Source organism: Oryx dammah, unplaced genomic scaffold (genome assembly GCF_014754425.2).
Source record: "Oryx dammah isolate SB20612 unplaced genomic scaffold, SCBI_Odam_1.1 HiC_scaffold_18, whole genome shotgun sequence".
Taxonomy (NCBI): Eukaryota; Metazoa; Chordata; class Mammalia; order Artiodactyla; family Bovidae; genus Oryx; species Oryx dammah.
The window spans coordinates 112,485,279-112,499,828 of record NW_024070202.1 but is presented as its reverse complement, the minus strand read 5'-3'; the positions used below and the strand labels follow the sequence as shown (position 1 = coordinate 112,499,828).

Below are 14,550 nucleotides of genomic sequence, written 5' to 3'. Positions count from 1 at the left end.
TCACCTTGGAGCCCTGTTGGTACTTTGATCCTCGCTTTTCTCTGAATTCTTGTGTCTCATTTCTCATTCTCTCGCCATATCACACTTTTCAAAACCCTACTTGTTGAGCCGATCTTGACAAGAAGCTTTTAGAAGACAGGAGGAGGAAGACACCAACCCATGTTACTGTCTACCATTCAGGAGAAGCAGGGGACCAACTGATGCTTGTTCCTTACAGTAGGAGGAGAATTCAGCCATCCAATGTCAGTGTGTAGAGAAGGTCAGTCCTCTGGTCTTATATCTGAATTAGGATAAACAGAACAGCATTAAAGAATGCTGAAGACAGAGTCCACAGACTGGACTGTAGACTTTAAGATATAACCCAAACTTTGTGTGCTACTTTTTCTGGTATCTTACTCCTTCTCCTAATGCTCACAACCAACATCAAATTTGCAAACAAAGCTTATTCTTTAAAATTCTGTGATTTCACTTCCCAGTTTATAAGAAGCTATTTCCTACTCTTATTCCTAATTGACTTTCAAAAGAAAGTGTTTCAATTTTTGTATTTGATGCATTCCTATCAGACGACTCTGTCTTTAACAAATAGCATTTTCAGCCTGTTCTAGTTAAAATCTGCTCTGCTAACAATTCTTCAAATGGCTTTCTCCATTGCCCAACCTTAGTGCGTAGTGATGGAAGAAAACATATGAAATGTAATGCCATGTTTCAAGAGCAATGTGTTGTTAATAAGGAAAAGAGAAGTTTTTTCACAGCCAGATGCAAGCAAGACATAAAGCTTAATCACAGAGGAGGCAAGAAACAGTGGGGGGGGGGGTTAATCAATTCATTTATTGAACAAATATTTTTTGAGATCCATGCTTTGTCAGATACTGTGCTTTTTTCTTAGGGAATAAGGGCATATGCAAGACACAGAAGGCTCACCATCACAAAGCTAGCAGTCTACAAGGAGACAGTAAAAATAAATAAATAAATAAAACAAATTCCTATCTTGGTATGTATTTTATAGAAACTCTTGGGTATGGTTAGAACAAACTCCACACCAAACCTGTCTTCTTGGTTGGTGATCTGGGTGGAGAGACCCCTCTGGAGAAATAACAAAACACTGAGGCCTCAGGGCTGAACAGAAACCAGTTGGCCATTGGGTGGAGGTGGGAGTGCTCCAGAGAGGGGGAAGTGCTCCTCAAAGGTCTAGGAGCTGGGGGGAGCTTAGAGGATTCAGGAAACACTGAAGAGGCCACTATGATGAAAACTTTTTGAAAGAGAGGGAGAAATTGATTGCATAAGGCCTTTGGGGCCATTCCAAGGGCTTTCAACTATTTGAAAAATAAAAAACAAAAGCAATTTATTAGAAAATCTAAACAAGAGGGAAAAAAACAAATATCAAAAAGGCATATGACTATGTACAGAGAGAGTAATGTGGAAATATACATTACCATATGTAAAATAGGAAGCCAGTGAGACTTTGCCAGTACGACTCAGGGACCTCAAACCGGGGCTCAGTAACAACCTAGAGGGATGGGATGCAGAGGGAGGTGGGAGGGATGTTCAAGTGCGAGCGAGCATGGGTAAACCTATGACTGATTCATGTTGATGTTTGGTAGAAATGAACGCAATACTGTAAAGCAATTATCCTTCGGTTATAAATTTTATAAAGGCATCTGACTATTGAGTAGAGGAGGGATTGAAGATACAGTATCATCTGGGAGCCTAATACATTGCAATCAAATGATAGGATTGGATTCACATGGAGATGGGAAGAAATGGATAATTTTTCATTTGGGGAACAAAAATCTATAGGATTTGGTGATGGACTGTGAGTGAGGAAAGAAGTGTTTTAGAGATGACCCCAAGATTCTACATGAGCCATTTCATGATGTCATTTACTGAAATGCTAACAAGGCTGGAGATGGAGGTCAGGGTTTCATTTTGTCCAAATCAAACTGCCAAATGGAGAATTTGAATGGGATAGAAACGGTTGGAACTCTGGGAAGGGTCCAGGCTGCAGACTACATATAAATGGCACTCAGAGCAATAATTCACTGAATAGAGGAGGGAAGGGCACCCAGAACCAGTGCCAAGGAAGCACCTGAAGCACTAACATCTGTGTAAAGAAGTCTGGCAGTCTGAAAATGAGACTGAGAGCAGAATTAAGAAGTATTGAGAAAGAGAGGGGAGATCGAGCAGCAAGTTTATCAAAAAAGAGAAACTGTTGTTTACAGGAGGTCGATGTTTCTGGTTTGTTCTGCATTTCCCTGACATAACATAGTTCTGCCTCTCTATTCCCAGGAATCCAAACCACAATGGCAGCCCAGTACCTCAGCGAACCCAGGACCAGCCACGGTGAGAGGCTGCTTGGGGAGGGCAGCCAGGCTTGCGGGGAGGGCTGGGACTCTCCTGCCCTGTCATCCAGCCAACACGTACAAGAGCAAAATGTCTTCAACCACATTTCTCATTTTCTCCTCATTTGCTCTGCTCTCTCATTCTCTCCACCCTCTCTGCATCCTCCTTGTGATGTAGCTTAACAGCTAGAGCAAGCAGGAGGAGAGTTCCAGTACCCTGACTGCTCCCGGGCTTGATGAGGTTTCTTATTTGCTACTTCCTATCATGTGGGCACACTAGATCAGGGGTTGTGGACTTCCAGGTGGTTTCTCTGCCCCTCTCTTCAACCCGAGAGGACTGGGAAGGAGGAACGTGGGGGTGATCAATGCCTCATTCAGGCCCCTAATTTTCTTGCTCCCAGGGGCCTCACTCTAACCAACAGACTCAACAGACTGATCACTCTGTTTCTCATAAAACCCTCCCTCTACCTCTTTATCCTAGGAATAGATTCTATCATTTGAGCTTTTGCTGATTTAGCAAATCATCCCGCAATTCAGGAACTTAAAACAGCAACAATTTACTTGGCTCTTAATTTTGAGGGTCACTCATTTGGGCCGTGCCTGGGTCTGGACCAACCTGGCTAATCTCAGCCAGACTGACTCATGTGTGGGTGCTTGGCTGGTGGTTCAGGATGCAACACAATAATCTTGGGTAGCCTCACAGATGTGCCTGGTGGTCAGCAAGCTCTGGGTTGGCCAGGCAGACAGGGATAACAGGGCCTTGTGCCCCTCATCAAGTAGGCTAGTCCAGGGCAGGTGTAGGGTTCCAAAAATCAGAAAGAGAAGGCAAAGCGCAATGTATCAGTCCTTTTGGATTCTCTGCTTAACCATGTTTTCATGATCCTATGATCCAAAGCAAGTCACACGGCCCAGTCAGACTGAAGGGTTAGAGAAACAGACTCAGCATCCTGATGAGAGGAGCTTAGAATCCACCTTCCCAAGAGGCAGGAGTGCAGAGATGGACTCCTTCGTGGCTATGGCCGCCATCTTCAGAAGTTGCCATCCATTCGTTATCAGCATTGGCCAATGGTTGTGGTGTTGGCACTGGCCTTGGTGCCCTTTTACTGCTGGGCCATGAATTTCCTACAGCCTGTCTCTAAGGCCAGCCAATGCCCTGGGATCTCCTTAGGCTGGAGCTTCTATTGTGGGGCCAACTATTAAGAATACTCTGAATTCTTACATATATTTTTTCTTAGATAAATCTTAGCCATTCCATATCCAGTATTTACAACAATGGGAAATTTACTTCTTTTATCCTGGGATTCTAGTTCTCAAATGGGGAAAACTCTGCTTTAGGGATTCAGGGATCAGCAAACACTTCATCAGAAAGTGTGTGGGAGATGGAGGTTAACTACAGATTTTGTGGACATCACAGGAGGGGTTTCTGCAAGTTCCTGGTTCTGTTTGATTGATATTTTTTAAAGATTAGCCCACCTCACAGAATAGACTGAAAGGGACAAAGCAGAAGTGGAGACACCTGTTAGGAGACTGCTGAGGCAGGGGTGGTGATGGAATCTGGACTGGAATGATGATCTTCAAAAAAGAGACAGGTGAACAGATTTGGGGCCAAGAGAATATGCTGATGGGTTGAATCTGGAGAGTGGGGAAAGAGGGGAGTCAAGGGCGACTCCTAGCTTTCTAGTCTGAGGACCTGGGTGAATGGTGATGGCTCTGAAAATAACCTGGAGTTGGTAACAGTGTCTATGATGTTGTACGTGGGATAATGTAGGCATTGTCTTAAAGCAGAAATGGGTAGATATAACATAGGATTCCTCATGCAGGAATCAGACCCTTAAGTTCAAGGGCCACCCAGCAAGGTCTGCCTTCTCAGAAAACAGGCTTTCACTTGTGATTGTCAATTGCCTTCCCTCTGGTCCTGGCTCTATGCCTGACAAATCCAGAGGACTTTGACCTTATAGACACATTGCAGAGATATGCAGAGACTTGTGGAATACCAGCACAGAAAGAGCTGGTAGATGATTTGGTGTTTAAATTCAGGTTTCAATTGCTGTGCTCTACTGTTCTGATATTAACTTTCAACTTTCCTAGTAAGTCGAATATGCACAGTCAATTTTGTGTTACCTCCTATGTTATGAAGAACAGCTACTGGTAGCAACTCAGAGTCCTCTTCTTAATCACATTGTTTCCTCCTCTATGAGCTGTTTGCTTCCACAAGATCAGAGTAAGAAGCTGAAAGGGATCCTGAAAAATATCTGTTGTTATTGTTGTTCAGTTGCTAAATCATGCCCATGGACTGCAGCCTGCCAGATTCCTCTGTCCTCCACTCTCTCCTGGAGTTTGCTCAAATTCATGTCCATTGATTTGGTGATGCTGTCTAGCCATTTTATTCTCTGCCACCCCCTTCTCCTTTTGCCTTCAACCTTTCCCAGCATCAGAATCTTTTCCAGTGAGTCTGCTCTTTGCATCAGGTGGCCAAAGTATTGGAGCTTCAGCTTCAGCATCAGTCCTTCCAATGAATATTCAGGGTTGAATATTTATTCAGTGGGTGGGAGCCTTGCAGGGGAGACGGTTGAAGTTCATTCTAACACTGAGATTTTTGTTTCCTGATGTTCCAGGGCTTGCAAACCCTGGAGATTCCCAGATAAGACTTGTCTTAGTGGGTAAGACTGGGGCAGGAAAAAGTGCAACAGGAAACAGCATCCTCAGAGAGAAAGTGTTTCCATCTATCTTTTCGGCTGTATCCATCACCAAGCACTGTAAGAAAGGAAGCAGCACTTGGAAGGGGAGAGAAATTGTCATTGCGGACACACCTGGCCTCTTTGACACGGAGGCCCCTGATGCTGAGACTGTCAAGGAGATTACCCGCTGCATGGTGCTGACCTCCCCAGGGCCTCACGCTCTGCTCCTGGTCATCCCACTGGGCCGTTACACACCTGAAGACCAGAAAGCCACAGAGAAGATCCTGACAATGTTGGAGAGAGAGCTAGGGAACACATGATTCTCTTATTCACCCGGAAAGATGACTTAGAAGGCATGGATTTCCATGATTACTTAAAGCAAGCTCCTACAGCCATCCAAGAGCTGATTCACAAGTTCAGAGGTCGCTACTGTGTTTTCAACAACAAGGCCACAGGGGCTGAGCAGGAGGACCAGAGGGAGCAGCTGCTGGCCCTGGTCCAGGATGTGGTGGACAAGTGCAAGGGGAGATACTACACGAATAGCCTGTATCAGAAGACCGAGGAGGAGATTCAGAAAGAAACCCAAGTGTTAGAAGAAAATTACAGAGAAGAGCTTGAGAGAGCAAAAGCTCAGATAAAACAGGAGTTCAAAGAGGAAATCGGAAAGCTGAAGGATAAACTAGAACAGCAAAAGTGGAAGGTAAAAATGGAAAGGCAATTGGCAGAAAGGGAAGCTTACTGGGTTTCAAGGCAGCGAACAGCCAGAGATGATGTTTTGAGTCAGAATGAGATACTTGAACTCATCTTTAAGTTGTTAGAGGTTGCTTCCTTTGTCTTCTCTCTGTTTAAGGATTAAACTTCATGAAAATCTGTCTATATTTCCTGCATATTTTCGGGTGGTCCTTCCCCATGTAACTCAGAGCATGCTCCTTTTTCTCTGAGACTCTCAGGGCTAAAGAGAGTAAGTTCACTATTGATAATTGGTATATGTTTGATTGATTTAACAGGGAAGGGATAAATTCTCAACTTGTGAAACTCCGAAGCAGAAAGTATTGATGCTCCCTAATTTGTGAATTCTTTCTCAGAGACACCAAGACAGGGAATGCAGGAGACCCAAGAAGATGGCCCCGAGGTTTCTCTCTTTACCCCTAGAAAAGATTTCTCCTCTAGATTCTTTCTAGATTGGTGGCTGATCTTCCCCTACAGTTTTTTCTCACTTATCTTGTCTTTAGACGGCGCTGATCATCTTACCCTTATAGTTTATTAGAAAGATCAGTTATTTCCATTAGTTAAGCTTACAGAAGGAGGTACATATAGAAATCTTTCTAGATGAATGGAAATTTGTTCACTTATAATTTTACTGAAGGCTTCAAAGTGTTCCTTATCAACTGACCATTATGAACAAAGAGTTCTCTGGCAAAAAGATCTTTCAGAACTCAACTACCTGAAATGCCAAAAGGTTCAAAAGATATTCAACAGATAAGGGAATAATGCTTGGTGTATTCAGATGTATCTGTAGGAAATCTTTGACCAATAACAACCAGTTTGCTGAATAATCAGTTCTCTTTCTCCTTTTCCTGTGAAACTAACAACTGCCCCATGCAGATATATTATTTGCTTATTGTTATTTTAATAAAACTTTTCTGTTTTCTCATATTTGTCCAAATTGAAATCTATTTTTCTTCTTGGAAAGCACCACTACTCCTTCTAAGAACACAGGGATAAATATTGTAAAGTGAAAAAATAATAATAATAAAATTAAATTTTTAAAAAATTTTTTTTTAAAAAAGAAGATTAAAATGTCAAAAAAAAAAAGAACACAGGGATGAATTTCAGTTTTTGTAAAAGTTCAAGATGATTTTGGTGTAGACTTGGTCCACCCTACAGACATCTCCCTTCCCCCTTTTTCCCCCAGAAGGTTTGAGCAACATTTTCAACCCCTCTGTCAGTCAAAGTCTACATTCTCCTTGGATTCATCATTATGTACTGGTAGAAATTATGTGTAACCAAGGTTTCTGAGACCACTGTGGCTTTCCTGCTACAAAAATTCTTTTAAATCTATGGATAAAATAGAGACATCTCTGTCCCTTTTCTCCTCTTCCAATGGGTCCTCTTCACCTAGTAATGTGTAGGCTTTCCCCAAGCACATTTCCATGTTCTTCCAACATGGTCTGGAGGTCACATGTGACCTATGCCAACTCTCCTTGCTTGGTCATCTTAAAATCATCTTCTCCATGCCCTCACCCATTCTGTCCAAAACAGGGACATGTAACTTGCCCTGATTTCCCCCAAAAATATAGGACTGGACCTTTAATATAGCTGCTACCTATCTATAGCTGCCTCACTTTGCTGTACAGGAGAAACTAACATACTACTGGAAAGAAACTATTGCCACTGTTGTTCAGTCGCTAAAGTGAAGTAAAGTCGCTCAGTCATGTCCAACTCTGTGACCCCATGGACTGTAGCCTACCACGCTTCTCCGTCCATGGGATTTTCCAGGCGAGAGTACTGGAGTGGGTTGCCATTTCCTTCTCCAGAGGATGTTCTCAACCCAGGGATTGAACCCAGGTCTCCCCCATTGCAGGCAGACACTTTACCAACTGAGGCACCAGGGAAGTTAGCAAAGGCTCAGGGATATGAGAAGCACCTGGCAAAGAAGCACAGGACTCCTGCAGAGGTGGTCACTCTGAGAGGACAGATTCGGTTTCACTCTGCAGAATGTGGGAGGACTTGGTCTCTATAGTTTTCATCATAAGCATTTCAGTCAAAATTCTTAAGTGTGAATTTAATATGCTTTGTATTACAACTTTCCACAAGCAAATATTCAACCAAAGAAGCACATATACTCCTCAAAGAAAATTAAATTCAGGCTTAAAAAAAACAAGCTAGCTGCAGTGGTAATTTTCAGTATAAATACATTCAATTATTCTTATTCTTGCATCCCAGGTTAATGCTGTAAATGAGACAAAGAAAATCATTCTGCTATTTATTTCCTATCTCATTACTTTAATCAAATCATCAAAATAATCTGAACATGGGTATATGAATACTTGTTTTCTTATAAGAATGTGCAGTTTAAAAGTCCCTGAGACACATCCAAGAATGGAGTGAAATATATTAAATGTAATTATTTGCCATACATTGGCACTGGCTTTCTTTGGGATTGGAATGAAAACTGACCTTTCCCAATCCTGTGGCGATTGCTGAGTTTTCCAGATTTGCTGGCACACTGAGTGCAGCACTTTAACAGCATCATCTTTCAGGATTTTAAAGAGTTCAGCTGGAATTCCATCACCTCCACTAGCTTTACTAATTACCAAGGACTTGGCTCCCTTCCCTGATACTTAAGGAATGTGACTTTTAAAAAACATATGGAATATATATATATATTTAAAATAACATTTACAATTTTCCATGCTGGCTTTACAAAAAGCAGAGGAACCAGATATCAAATTGCCAACATCCATTAGCTCATAGAGAAAGCAAGGGAATTCAAGAAAAACATCTAATTCTGCTTCATTGACTATGGTGAAGACTGACTGTGTGGATCACAACAAACTGTGATCTTCAAGAGATGAGAATATGAGACATCCTCACCTGTCTCGTAAGAAATCTGTTTGTGGGTCAAGAAGCAGCAGTTAGAACCTTGCATGGAACAACAGACTGATTCAAAATTGGGAAATGAGTATGACAAGGCTGTATATTGTCACCCTGTTTACTTAACTTATATGCAGAGAACATCATGAGAAATGCCAGGCTGGATGAAGCAAAAGCTGGAATCAAGATTGCCAGGAAAATATCAATCACCTCAGATACACAGATGATGCCACCCTTATGCCAGAAATCTAAGAGGAACTAAAGAGCCTCTTGATGAGGGTAAAAGAGGAGAGTGAAAAAGCTGGCTTAAAACTCAACATTCAAAAAACAAAGATCATGGTATCTGGTCCCATCACTTCATCACAAGTAGAAAGGGAAAAAGTAGAAACAGTGACAGATTTTCTTTTCTTGGGCTCCAGAATTACTGTGGATGATGACTGCAGCCATGAAATTAGAAGATGCTTGCTCCATGGAAGGAAAGGTATGACAAATCTAGACAGTGTATTAAACAGCAAAGATATCACTTTGCCAGCAAAAGTCTGTATACTGAAAGCTACGGGTTTTTCAGTAGTCATGTATGGATGTGAGAGTTGGACTATAAAGAAGGCTGATTGCTGAAGAACTGATGCTTTTGAGCTGTGGTGTTGGAGAAGACTCTTGAGAGACCCTTGGACTGCACAGAGATCACATCAGTCAAACCTAAAGGAAAACAGCCTGAATATCCTTTGGAAGGACTGATGCTGAAGCTGAAGGTCCAATACTTTGGTTACCTGTTGTGAAGAACTGACTCATTACAAAAGACCCTGATGCTGGGAAAGACTGAAGGCAGGAGGAGAAAGGAACAACAAAGGATGAGATGGTTGGATGGCATCATTAACTCAATGGACATGAGTTTGAGCAAGCTGCAGGAGAAGGTGAAGGGCAGGGAAGCCTGGCATGCTGTAGTCCATGGGTGGCAAAGAGTCGGACATGACCAAGCAACTGAACAACTATATATGTATACACACACACACACACACGTGTATGTGTGTATAGTCGCTCAGTCATGTCCTACTTCTCTTTGGGACCCCATAGACTGTAGCCCATCAGGCTCCTCTGTCCATGAAGATTCTCCAGGCAAGAATACTGGAGTGGGTGGCCATGCCCCTCTCCAATATATACAAACACACGTATATAAATATGTATATATATATATATATATATGTATATTATTAATGCTGCATAAGAGTCTCCCTCTCCAGTGTCTGATTTTTTCTTTTTTTTTTTTTTTTTACCAATTCACTGATGCTGTGTAGTAAGTCATTTCCAGACTATAAACTAGGCATTCAGCCTGGTCATTTCAGTTCATTTGCTCAGTCATCTCCAACTCTTTGCGATCCCATGTACTGCAGCCTGTCAGGCTTCCCTGTCCACCACCAACCTCTGACGTTTGCTCAAACTCATGTCCATCGAGTCGGTGATGCCATCCAACCATCTCATCCTCTGTCATCTCCTTCTCCTCCTGCCTTCAATCTTTCGCAGCAACAGGGTCTTTTCCAGTGAGTCAGTTCTTCACATCAGGTGGCCAGGTATTGGAGTTTCAGCTTCAGCATCAGCCCTTCCAATGAACACCCAGGACTGATCTCCTTTAGGATGGACTGGTTGGATCTCCTTGCAGTCCAAGGGACTCTCAAGGGTCTTCTCCAACAGCTCAGTACAAAAGCATCAATTCTTCAGTGCTCAGCTTGCTTTACAATCCAACTCTCACATCCATACATGACCACTGGGAAAACCAAAGCTTTCACTAGATGGACCTTTGTCAGCAAAGTAATGTCTGCTTTTTAATATGCTGTCTAGGTTGGTTATAGCTTTTCCTTTTTTTAAATTTTTTAATTTTTTTACTTTACAATACTGTATTGGTTTTGCCATACATTAACATGAATCCGCCACTGGTGTACATAAGTTCCCATTCCTGAACCCCCCTCCCACCTCCCTCCCCATACCATCCCTCTGGGTTATCCCAGTGTTATAGCTTTTCTTCCAAGGAGGAAGCATCTTTTAATTTCATGGCTGCAGTCACCATCTGCAGTGATTTTGGAGCCCAAAAAATAAATTCCATCACTGTTCTCATTGTTTCACCATCTGTTTGCCATAAAGTGATGGGACTGGATGCCATGATCTTTGTTTTTTGAATGTTGTGTTTTAAACAAGTTTTTTAACTCTCCTCTTTCACTTTCATCAAGAGGCTCTTTAGTTCCCCTTCACTTTCTGCCATAAAGGTGGTGTCATCTACATATCTGAGGTTATTGATATTGCTCCCAGCAATCTTGAAGCAACAGTTAGAACTGGACATGGAACAACAGAATGGTTCCAAATTGGGAAAGGAGTACATCAAGGCTGTATCTTGTCACCCTGCTTATTTAACTGATATGCAGGGTACATCATGCGAAATGCTGAGTGGCTAACATCATGTGAAATGCTGGGCAACTAAGCACAGCTAAAAGAGCTCATTGACACAATCAGGCAAGAACTGAGCAAGTCAAATACTGCATAGAGAAACAAACAAAGGAGAGATAGGACTTTCATCTGGGGAAAGAAAAAAAACCTACAAAGAACAACTCTTAACAACAAGAAGACCCTTACATTTTGTGAGCTGTGAGAAGAAAATCACTGCAGATGGTTATTGCAGCCATGAAATTAAAAGACGCTTACTCCTTGGAAGGAAAATTATGATCAACCTAGATAGCATATTGAAAATCAGAGACATTACTTTGCCAACAAAAGTCCGTCTAGTCAAGGCTATGGTTTTTCCAGTGGTCGTGTATGGATGTGAGAATTGGACTATGAAGAAAGCTGCAAGGAAATCCAACCAGTCCATCCTAAACGAGATCACCCCTGGGATTTCTTTGGAAGGAATGATGCTAAAGCTGAAACTCCAATACTTTGGCCACCTGATGCAAAGAGTTGACTCATTGGAAAACACGCTGATGCTGGGAGGGACTGGGGGCAGGGGGAGAAGGGGACTACAGAGGATGAGATGGATGGATGGATGGACATGAGTTTGAGTGAACTCCGGGGGTTGGTGATAGACAGGAAGGCCTGGCGTGCTATGATTCATAGGGTCACAAAGAGTCGAACACGACTGAGTGACTGAACTGAACTGAAGAAGAAAATGGAGACATGCAGTTGGAAGGAGGGAAAAACCAACATACTTTGAAAGCCTTCAAACATTACTACTCTGAGGATAAGCTATTTCCCTCCCAGTTCGCTGCTTTTTTCTGACTTTTAAAACAGGATGGAGGGGAATCATATAGGAGTTCCTGTATCAGTTATGCAGAAAATACTAAACCCATCAGGCAAGATCACCATGCATTGAAAATATTTTCATCTCAAGAGAAAATCACACATTTCCATCCATGGCTAAAATAAAGAGGAGAAACGTTTAAAAAAATAAAGGCATACTCACAGGGTTATATTGATCATGTCTAAAGTCACACTTCTCGTGTAGCTCTAAAGAAAAAGACTTGCAACTTTTAAAACTAAATCCATTGCTCTTTGATATTATTTTAAAGGTCTCTCTGGGCAATTATTTGGTGGAAGGTCTTTCATGTTTTGTATACATTAGAATTTTTAGTTTTTTTCTTTTAAAAATTGCAAGAAAACTTTCATAACCAGAGTAATAATATTTTTCATCATCTCTCTGCTTGAAATTTTTCTTTCACCCAGTAATCCAAGCTGTTTTATAGCTGGCCAAAGTTCCAACAACTCCTGAGTTTGTTAAAACCCATCCAGAGTGTTTTTTGTTGGCCATTCAGTTCTGGCTTCCATTACTAGTTTTGTCAAGTCTGTTTTTGATGGCTGAGAGGAAACCTTTTATCAAACCCTGTATATATTTACTGAAAAGATCTATAACACCTTTTTTTTGTTTCTTTTTTCTTGGTTTCACTGCACTGCAGCACACTACAATTACCGTTCATGGTGAATGTTGTAAAATATCTTCCAGGCTTTTTCTCTCTCCTGTTCCAGTTTTAGTACCTGCTTTGTCATCTCCATTCATTCTGCACCAACTTCACTTGGAAGCTTAAATTTTCTTCATGCTTACTTATACCTAAAAATTAATCTGAATCTAGTATATGTAAAATAATCATCAGGATTTAAATTTAATAACAACTAAAGGTAGCTCTGTATCACTGTTACCCATGCTGTCTACACAAAGTATTCATAAAAGTACCACAACACTCATTAGCAAGATTGTTCAAAGGGAATCAGTCTTCGGACATCGACTAAATCAGTGACGATGTCCTTATGTTCTGACACTAGAAACGATAAATGTCCCCAAGGTTTACATTGCAATACAATAATATGTGATACAACCATTAGAGTGAAGTGTATTTCTATAGTAAAATATTTTACAGTGCTTCAGTGTTTAAATTTGAATTAAAACAAATTATCATGAAATAAAAGTTCAGTTTCCCAGGTATAGCTATATTTCAAATGTTCAATAACCACATATTGCTAGTGTCTACCATGCTGGATACTGCAATTTCTAGAAAATCCTCAAATATTTTGAAATTAAATACATTCTCCTTAATAATCCATGAGTGATAAAAGATATCACAAAGAATATGCAAAATATCATAAACTGAGTGATAGTGAAAAGAGAACACGCAAAATACTATGAGATGCAGATAAACATGTGTAGAGGGAAGTTTTATAACTTTCAACCTTTCTACCTTAGATAGCATATTAAAAAGCAGAGACATTGCTTTGCCCACAAAGGTCCATCTAGCCAAGGCTATGATTTTTCCAGTGGTCATGTATGGATATGAGAGTTGGACTGTGAAGAAAGCTGAGCACTGAAGGATTGATGCTTTTGAACTGTGGTGTTGGAGAAGACTCTTGCGAGTCCCTTGGACTGCAAGGAGATCCAACCAGTCCATCGTAAAGGAGATCAGTACTGGGTGTTCATTGGAAGGACTGATGCTAAAGCTGAAACTCCAATATTTTGGCCACCTCATGCGAAGAGTTGACTCATTGGAAAAGACTCTGATGCTGGGAGGGATTGGGGGCAGGAAGAGAAGGGAACGAGAGAAGATGAGATGCTGGATGGAATCACCAACTCGATGGACATGAGTTTGAGTAAACTCAGGGAGTTGGTGATGGACGGGGAGGCCTGGTGTGCTGCGATTCATAGGGTCACAAAGAGTCAGACACAACTGAGCTACTGAACTGAACTGAACTGAACCTTCATGTTAAAAATAAGAACTTTTAATAGTTTACAGGATATTCTCCATAGCATGTTGTAGAAACTTGGGATATTATTATGCTCTTCTGAAGAGTACTGTGTTTGCTCCAGCAGGCACTTAAATTACTGGTCGATGCCTTTGAACTTAACTTGGGAAGGCTTAGTGTCAAAACCAAGGAGCTGTTCCAGTTTTGCTCTTTCAGGGCAAGTCCCTTAGTCCTGAGGTGATCTTTACTCCCACTAGTATTTCAGTGGAATACTTGGTGGACTAGAATCTAAAATTCTGTTTTTGCTGCTGAGGGCAACTGCTGAAATCTCTGACCAGCTTATTCATCCTTCTAAAATGTTTCCCCTGGACCGTTTAGAGACCACAATTCCTGGGTCGTCCAAAGATTTGAAGGGAGTTTTTATGCAGAATTGCTCACTCTCCCACCCATGCCCCTCTGTGGGAGTTTTCCGTCAATATCTACCCTCTCTGGCTGCCAACTCCATCCTGTGAATTTCTGCTTGAGCGACATCCCTGGATCAGCAGGATGGGGACCTGCTCTCAGGGGGAACCACATACATGTGACAGCCACGTGGCCCCTGAGTGAAGCGTCCAGTTCCCCACAGCCTCTCCCTGTACTGGGTCACTCTCAGTGTCTTCCAACAGTTGTTGAAAACCTCTCATTATTTTTTAATTTTCTACAGAGTGTATGAAAGTTATTACAGG

At 41.6% G+C, this 14,550-nt stretch overlaps 1 protein-coding gene across 1 annotated transcript; it reads left to right on the top strand.

The window, feature by feature from the left end:
* On the top strand, positions 1-6,671 carry LOC120877903 (GTPase IMAP family member 4-like). The gene is given in 5 exon segments (XM_040260374.1): positions 1-259; positions 887-991; positions 2,287-2,340; positions 4,955-5,308; positions 5,311-6,671. Coding segments are annotated over 3 exon segments (957 nt in total). The 5' UTR covers positions 1-259; positions 887-991; positions 2,287-2,300; the 3' UTR covers positions 5,874-6,671.
* The last annotated feature ends 7,879 nt before the right edge of the window (positions 6,672-14,550 follow it).